Source organism: Gavialis gangeticus, unplaced genomic scaffold, assembly GCF_001723915.1.
Source record: "Gavialis gangeticus isolate Ggan-Ray unplaced genomic scaffold, GavGan_comp1, whole genome shotgun sequence".
Classification (NCBI taxonomy): Eukaryota; Metazoa; Chordata; order Crocodylia; family Gavialidae; genus Gavialis; species Gavialis gangeticus.
Window position 1 is genome coordinate 31,489,419 of NW_017729004.1, and position 9,393 is coordinate 31,498,811.

Sequence of the window (9,393 nt, forward strand, 5' to 3'; positions counted from 1 at the left end):
CAGTTAGGGCGGCTAGGAGCTGGAACCAACTTCCAAGGGAAGTGGTGCTGGCCCCTACCCTGGGGGTCTTTAAGAAGAGGCTGGATGCCTACCTGGCTGGACTCATTTGAGTCCCGTTTCTTGTTTTGGGGTTTTGTTGTTCTCCCGCCCTGGCGGGGGGTCGGGCTAGAAGATCTACTAGGTCCCTTCCGATCCTTAATCTATGAATCTATGAATATGAATCTATGAATTAGTCCATATCATTAGTGAATTAACTGCAGTAGTGTCACCCTGGTATCATCTGGATGTTACATTTAAAAATGTTTGCCATTTGCTTTTCCAGAGGTTGGATTTAAATAGTGGGGATGTTGCTCATCAATAATGGAATGGATTAAACCAATGCCTGGACAGAAAATACCTAGCTCTAACTCCCTCTATATTGTATATTGAGTTAGTTGCATAAGTGCATGTTTGGAATGTCTCCAAAATGTAATAGGTTTTTAATTGGTTACATACTATATGTATGTATTGGTATGAAATGTGTACAGTTTGTTGAGTTGGAGATATCCTGTATGAAGCTGGTTATTTATCCACAAATGCACAGCGTCATTTTGGAGTTGAAAGCAGTGAAAATTTTTGGCATTACAACACAGTGGTTTTTTTTTCCTTCGGGCCAGTAGCCAGAATTTTTTGAGAGAATGTTTAAGTCTTTGTTCCATATCATATGATCCCTTTAAACCTGAAGAAGTATAAAATATTTAAATACTGGTATCTAGTGCCCTGAAGAAGTAAAAGCCTAAACAGAATTTAAATGTTAGATTGAAATGGTATTGGTTGTGTGATCAGAGAAATAATTTAAGAAAAAAAATCATGGATCAGTAGAAGGGGGACCCTCTCATAACCTTAACCTTTGAATTATCATTTGCCTTTAGCAGTACTTACTGTAAATAGCAATTGAATACTTGGGGTATAATTCACAGAAAAACTGCTGCTGCAATGTGTGGTGTCAAGACTTTAGATTTAATTTTTAATTATATGTAGTATAAAATGTGATAGCATATGCATTGCTAATTTGATTTTGGGTAACAGCCTGGGAAATAGTTCTGGATACAACATAATAAATGGCTTTCTGCCCTAATTTTTCAGTTTTCCACCATATGAATAGGGTTAAACAGCCTATGTGGAACCACATACAGGCAGGTACCTTTGTCCTTCATTTACATGAGTTTTTGATGCAGAGTACAGTATTGCATTGCTGGACCAAAGACATTAAAAGGCCAATGAACTGATAAATGTTGGACTTTGCTTAAGGTAAAACTTTCAATGTAAGACTTGAGGTAAAATTTTTCATCACGAGGGGGCTAGCCATTTGGTAGGCATGGTTAACCCCCGCAAAATTTTCCAGGATGGCAACATGCCATTCACTGTAATACTAAGGATGATATCACCACTTACATAGGAATGATTCATAATTGCCATGCAACAAAATAACAGTTTGGTCTGACTGACGGAGTATTTCACTTCATGCCACTTTATGAATAAATTGTCAATTCCGTGCACTAAAGGTTGGCCACCAGTAATATGTGAAATATTTGTTCAGTCAAACCAACATCAGCTAAATCTTTCAGTGTCTAATGAAATGATGGCTCTCAAAACTGAAAACTAAATGCCAGAACCTATCAGACCAGCTTCTCTGGCCTCCTTTATTTTTTTCTTTAGGATAGCAACATTATCAACAGATGGCACAGAATCCCCAAAATACAATTAATATAGAACTATAAATTGGAAGTGAAATCCTCAGAGAGATGAGATTGGCCAAAGTGGGTCGTTTTCAGGCTTTGTCCCCTGGTGTTAATACCTTGTGTATTACACAAGTTGCTTGGTAGAATCCAATATATAGCTAAGGCTGCAAACAGTTTGAATTTTTGCCATTGTGTGATACTCATGATGTATGCCTGTTTTAAAACAAACAAACAAACAAAAACAAAAAAACAAACAAACAAAAAAGCCTAAGCAAAAAAAGCTGAATTTTGAAACCTGCACATGGTTCTCTTAGAGAGCTAGTCCTGCTGCTCAGAAAAAATAAAGCAACAAAAATAAAACAAAACATAAATAATAAAACTGAACAAGTTGAGCAAAAAGTCATACATCTCTTCTGGGTGCACTATAAGATATGCATTTGCTTCAAGTTGATTTGTCCCCCCCTCCCCCCTTTAAAATAGTGTTAATAGGACAAAACATTTGCAAAAATTTTTTTTAAATATCCAAAATCTAAAGAATTTTAAAAAGTCACATTGCTCTGTTATACTAAGAACAGACAGTCCCAAAGCTCAAGGCTGATTCGATTCAATCTTCACAGGTTAATCTAAGCTGTGTAGACTGAACTGATGAGCAAGTAAACATTCACTTTTGATTCTGTAAAGGCCTGCAGTAGCCCAGGCCAGAATCTGGTGAGAGGGGAAGGTGGGGTGCTAGAGCATGCCTCCCTGCTCATTTGGAGCAGACAGTTTAGGCCAAGGGTAGCCCGCCCACCCTGTAAGGGGAGCAGTCTGTGGGGGAGGTGCAAAACATCCTCGGTTGCTGGGGGACTGTGGCTAAGTCCAAGGCAGAATCGGTTCAATCTTCCCAGGGTTTTCTAATCTGCATAACTTGAACCTGAAACTAAACTGAGGTTCTAACTTGAAACTAAACTGAGGGTCAGTGTTTGGGTGGCTAAGATAGGCAGAAACCTGCATTGGTCAGGCCAGGAGCCTGGGGACACTCAAGTGCACCACCCTTCATAGCCAGCTGGCTAAGACTGCCAAGCACAGCCCAGTGGTAGCCCAGGCCTGATTGGCTGCTGGACACATGCCACCTCCCCCTTTTGTAGCTGACTGGGAGGGGACACCCAGCAGAAAATCTCTCCCTAGCTCCTGCCTCTGACACAGGGGTGGGGAGGAGGACCACACCACCTGGCCCTGCCTCCCCCTGCTAGGGCCAGCCTCGCATGGGCAAAGCCCTGACTGGGGGCCTTTTTACCCTCCCCCCCACAGCCTGGCTAGGAGGGCTCAGCCCCACTCCCTCCACAGTCCCATGCCTGTGAGAGGTGGCGGGTAGAAATGCACACAGCCAGGGTTTGCCCAGAGTTAGCAAAAGAGCCCAACTGGGGGTTTGGACTATGATCAGCTCAGGCCTGCCCCCCTCCCTAGCACCTGTTCATGGGAGGCAGGGGCTGGGGGGCAAACGCTAAAACCAGCTACGCACTGCCCCTTTCCCCCCACCCCCATCTGGGGACTGAGGAGCATGGAAGGGAGAAAGCCCCCACCAGGGGCTTTTCACTGCCTTGCAGGCCAGCTTGCAGACTGGTATCCGTTCAGCCCTGCTCCCTCCCCAGCCCACCACTTCTGAGAGGGGAGGTCAGTGTGGGGGGAATGCATCAGCTTGGCCCAGACCAGACCCCCAAGCCAGGATCTGCCTGGTGTGGGGGGAGGGGGGAGGGTGAAGCCCCACACTGTAGGCTTTTCACTCCCCTGCAGGCCAGCTTGCTGGTTCGGGATCAACTGAGCCTTAGCCCCTCCTCAGCCCTCACCTGTGACAGGCGCGGGGCAGAGAGGTGAGTGCAGTGGCCCAGGTGGACACTGCCCTCCCTCCCCCAGCTGTGATCTGCTTGGTGTGAGGAGGGTGGGGGTAAAACCCCACCAGGGGTTTCTTTGCACCCCTGTAGCCCAGCTCACCAGGCTGGAAGCGGTTTAGCCCTGCCCCCTCCCCAACCCTCCTGCTTGTGAGAGACTGGGGGCAGGGAGGGGAACACACTGGCCCAACCTGGCAACCCTAGCTGGGGTCCGCCAGGCATGAGGTGATGAAAGACCACACTGGGGGTTTTTGTAACCCCTCAGCTTGGCAATCCTAGCCTGGCTTGCCTTGACCTTGCCCCCTCCCCAGAAGGGGTGAAGCCAGTGCCCCCCCACTTTTCACAGGCTGGAGAGGGGGTGAGGCTGAGCTGATGCTGTCTCCGCTTACTTGGCTGCTGTGGGGGTGAAAAGTCCTGATTTCAAGGGCTTTCCTTCCCATTGTCCTGTACTGACAGAGACTGGGGGGGTCTAGGGGTCCATTCCCTTGCCATCCTCCCCTCCCCACCACAATTCCTCTAGGCTGACGTGCTGGAGCAGGGGCTTTAGTGCCTTAGCTCTGTGATAGCTGGGGGAGAGGAGCCAGCCCTGCTCCTCTGGAGCAGGCAGCACAGCCCAGGGCTGCAAAGCATTTTGGTATGCTGGGGTAGGGGCTATGAGTTGACTTGAACTGGGAAGGGATCTGGGACAGAAGTTCCATAAACCGGTTTGACCTAAATCAGGTAAGTGTGATGCTACGTCCAACCAGGTTTATCTTAAACAGGTTTTGGCCATTTTGAAAGGTGATTATGTGCACTGAACATCTGTTCTGCTATAGTTTTAAACCAGCTTTGGATACATTATACCAGTTTAGATGTAATTTTTGTCCCTAGCCTTAATGTTCAGGTATGTTAGTATGATTTGTAAGTTTTCTTTTTTTGTTCTCTGTAAAAATTTACCTTTTTCATATTTATTCATACCATAAAATCTGTTAGAGTGCAAAATCATTCCAAAGACCAGTGCATTTAAAATGTGGTAGAATCTATCTGTGGAAAGACCCTTAGAATGCATGGGGTAAGAAAATATCCCATAACATGCCTTGCCTAAGCCAGGGATTGTAAATGCTCATAAAAGAATGAATGGCACTGACTGAGCAGGAGATTGTGGCCAAACATCTAGTTTGCATTTGCAGTTGGTCTCTTCACTTTGTGGAGTGGAATCTGGCACCAGCACTACCAGTGCTGTGTGTCTTTGTCCCTCAGGACATTGGGTTTTGTTAGCACAGAAGGGAATAACTTCTCTCTCCAGGATTTCACTATAGATTCAAATTGAGGATATTCCATTGCTTAAATCTTTAAAAAATGCCGAAGTGAGCTTATCACCTGTTTTCAATAATGACTAAGTTTTGAGGAGGGCAAGTTGTCTCTCTTAGTCAGCAAAACTCAAGGAGAATTTTTAAGTCAGCTTTGAAAAATCTTTCTTAATTTTTTATTTCTCGGAGTGTTTTGGAAAGTCACCCCATTTAGCTGTGCAATAACTAGTTTTTGAATGCTTCATATTACACTGATAATAGTGCATTCGTAGAAGGTTTTTGCATTTCAGTGTGAAGAATTCTATATGCCAAATTTTCCAAAATATCTAAGTGATTTAGGAGTCTACATTGCAGTAAATTTCAGTAGTAACTTAGATGTTTTATAATTTATGTATTGATTATTCTTGTATCCGCACACTTGTCAAGTCAATAACTTCAGGATATTTATAACTGCTTACCTTTTGTCTACAAGTAAAATTCATCTAGGATCAAAATTAAAGTAAAATATAAGAATCTATTTGACTTGTAAAAGTGCCAAATAAAATGGGGCATTTGGAGAAAAAGAACCTGTTTCATGAGCTGGCAATTGGATTCTATTTCCTTTTCAAAGATTTCACAAGAGATTGTCTATTAAGTACAAAAATTTTTGGTCTTTAGGCTCATGGAGTCATTAGAAGTTGAAGGCATGGGGCCCAAGGACCATACACTCGCATGAAATATATTTAAAATGTGACAAACCTAAAATCAGCATATTCCCAAACTGAAGTGAATGATCAATCAAATCTGAAGGTCTGTGTGAAGTAAACTAGGTTATTCCTGTGGTTTCTAGACCTTTTGGAATTAAACATACCTAGCAACTCTGGCAATGGCCACCTTAGAATAACTTTAGCTAGATAGAATAAACTACAGGCAGTTTCATCCCTGTATCAATAAAAGGCAGCCCTGGGATGATCATGGACATTTAAAAAAAAAATCTTTATTCTTGCTGGAACCTTGTTTACCCAGTGCTTCAAACCAGATACCTGAAATAAACACAAGATTGCCTGATGGAGACTGAAATTGAAAACAGCTGTGTGCATGATGTGCCTACAATATTTGCACTAAAGTACCCTAGCAAGCTAGGGAGAAAAGTAACTTGCTATGAAGAAAATATGTTGGCATAAATAAAAGTATTTTCACATTAGTATAATTTTTTTTTAAATACAGTTTCAGCCTTGTTTTAATTTTGCAGAATTCAAGCTAAAACACGAGAATTTCGAGAGAGACAAGCTCGTGAACGTGACTATGCTGAGATCCAAGAGTTTAACCGGACTTTTAGCTGTGATGCTGATCCAATGTATGCTGGAATTGCTTCTTATGACTCTTCTACAAATAGTGGTACAATGACTTTGAATACCAGACCACAGAGCCCTAGGGAAGGACAGACTGTTGAAGCGTTGTACGCCCAAGTGAAAAAACCACGAAATTCAAAATCTTCACCTATAGACAGGTAGGCACCAGACATAAATCAATACTCTGTTTCAAATTCAGTCTCATAATGTTTTTGCCATGGGTGATGTCTGTTCATCCGTTGTAAAGCCAGAGCTGCATTTTATTAATGGCTTTTAAAAAGCCTTCACATAGAAGAATATTGAGTTTGCACGAGTCAAGTCATAATGGAACGAGAGCACAAACTTTTCAAATGAGTCTAACGTATTTCATCTCATTCTTAAAATGTTTTTGGATCCAAGGTTAGTATCAATTTAAATTAAAGTCAAACTTGTAACAGTCACTGGTTGTGGCTTTTGCTAATATGCTTGGAAGCCAGCAACAGTTGTGAATTCTGTTTGGAGCAATTAGAGCTGTGCAAAACTCTTGTAATGAAACTAAGGCTTACCTGGATTACTGTTTTCAGTAAAAATCTAAACCTCTGACCTGCTTGTGAATCTTTTGAGAAAGCATGGCTGAGAAGTGAACTCCAAATGGGATTTTCCTAGATTCCCTTTTTATAGGTTAGGTAGAATGATTTCATAGACATTAGGGCTGGAAGGGACCTCGGAAGATCTTAGAGTCCAGCCTCCTGCCCCAGGGGCAGGAAGTCAGCAGAGGTCATAGGATCCCAGCAAGATAAACATCCAAATGAAGGCATTCAAAGTAGGTGCTTGAACCACCCCCAGTGGCAGTCTATTCCAGACCTTGGGGGCTCGGACAGTAAAGAAGTTCTTCCTTATGTCCAGCCTGAAACGGTCATAGAGGAGTTTGTGACCATTCAATCTTGTCATCCCTTGGGCCACTCTGGTGAACAGATATTCCCCCAGATCCTGGTGAGCACCCCTTATAAACTCATAGGCGGCCACCAGATCACCCCTGAGCCTGTGCTTTTCCAAGCTGAAGAGTCCCATAGCCTGGAAAAGCGCATGGATTTATAGTATTTTTATTTTAATCTTTTTATGTAAAATGTGTCAGGTTTTTTCATAGTTTACTCTCAAAATAGGGAAAACTCTTTTATTTTGGTTCAGCATTCACAGCAAAAGCTAAAATGTAAACCACAAACTAGGACTGATGTAACTTGGCATGGGAGTCCATGGGAGTTGAAACTGGAAAGGTTCACACAGCTTTGGCTGCTGTATAACTAAGAATCACAACTCCGTTGGCTTATAATTCTGATTTGATATCTGCATTTTCTAAATTTTGCCAAATATACTTTTACATTCCAAATATAAAAAAAAAATTGGTAACTGAATCGAGACTACTTTTATATTCAAGGGTTACATTTTAGCTCATAGGTGAAGTGCAACTGTTTCTTTTTTTCCCCCTTTCCCTTCAGAAGATAAACACTGCACTTACCTCAGTGAAACCATTCCTCCTGGTTATGGTATTTGAAATACGTAACCTATGTCGGAATAAGTCTCTATGAACTTGCATATTTAATTTTAAAATCATCAGACATTGGTGCTGGTAGTGATGTAGCACCTGACCTCAAGGGAATGTACCTATCACCTATAATATAGCTGAGCTCCCAGAATTATTTTTAATTGAGCAATGGAAACTGTTACAAATAGCCCTCAGGTGGGAAACATTTTAAAGAAGAGGCTTTGAGCGTGGAGGAAATCTGTATTTTGTTACAGAAAATATGCCATCAGATACTGCAGGTACACTTTGCCAAACATTTTTGCAAACATTCAGTAACGCATGGATGCCTTTTCCTTTTTTGAGCATTCTGTTTTTCTAGGTTGCTTAGAAAATATGCTTTATGTAAGGCCGTATTTTGTTCATAAAATAAACACTTTTAGATTAAATGTTTTGATTTCAGGAACAAAATGCTTTTAAGTAGATTATTCCACTCTTAGTATTAGAAGTTTTATATAATGTTCCTTTTATTTATCCTTGTATCGATCAACTTGTATACTTGGTACCAGAAATCACATCACTTTCAATGACCTTGAAAATCAAGATAGTCTGGTAGGATTGTATGGTTGCCATACTGAGAGTCTTATAACTGTTTTTGTTAGAACAAAGGTAGTGTTTCATGCCTGAGCTGAATGGCATCAATGTCATATCAACAAAAAGATTTTTCTTTGATGGAAACCTGGCATGGAGAAATGCAAGACCTGCCTGACCTAGCTAACTGTGTGATTGCTGATAAAAGAGCAAGGGGAGAAAAAGCAAAAGCAAAATTGTGTCTGGAGTACTGATGGACTGTGATAATCAAGAGGGCAGAGCTGAAGAGCCAACATTGTACTTTTTGCACCTTCATACAGTGCTGCTAGTTGCAAATTCCAGAAAGTACAATAGGATCATGCTGTGAAAAAAGGGAGAGATCCAATACACATATCAAATTGGAATAAAGTTTAGAAAAAGCAATCCAAGAGCTGGAGCTGGTAGAACAACAGCCACATGGGCAGAGTGCTTTGGGAAGCAGGGGCATGAAGGAGTGGAAATGAACTCTAGACAAATTAAACAATTCAAATGAAAATGGATATTTAGATATTATCCATGGCTACTGACAGACATGAAAAAAAAACTAAACAAAAACCACTTTATTTTCAGCTTCGTGCACCCCTAGACCACGCACAGCGCATGCCCAGAAGAGGCATCACATTAGTTTGACCTGGCTTGCCCAACGTCTGTATAGATTGGGCACTTCAGCAGGGCTTTTTGACTCTTTTATCTAATAGCTGATTGAATCAGCTGTTAGGTGAAAACACCAAAAAGCCCTGCTGAATCTTCTGACCTGTATAGGTGCTGGGGACACGTGTTGAATGAATGAATTTCTTATTTCAGTAAAGCACTGGTTATTTTGTTTGTTTGTTTACTTTGTTTTTCATGTCTGTTAACGGCCATGTGACTAAAGGTCCCAAGGAACCCTTATAAGCCCTTCTGACATACTACTTGTATAGTGTATGCATCCTAGCCATAACATAGCTTTTTACTCTGTCTTCCCAAATAGCTTCTTAGTAGAGTCTCTAAGGCTAGGGACAGACATTACACATTAAACTCATTTAAGTGATCAGCAACTGGTTTAAACCTGTAACA

The 9,393-nt window shown here is 41.8% G+C and overlaps 1 protein-coding gene across 1 annotated transcript in view; it reads left to right on the forward strand.

The window, feature by feature from the left end:
• The window catches only part of PARD3 (par-3 family cell polarity regulator), an 844,345-nt gene that overhangs the window by 638,777 nt on the left and 196,175 nt on the right, over positions 1-9,393 (forward strand). The window contains exon 22 of the mRNA XM_019507949.1: positions 6,110-6,367. Coding sequence (XP_019363494.1) covers positions 6,110-6,367 — 258 coding nt within the window. The remainder of the gene's footprint in view (positions 1-6,109; positions 6,368-9,393) is intronic.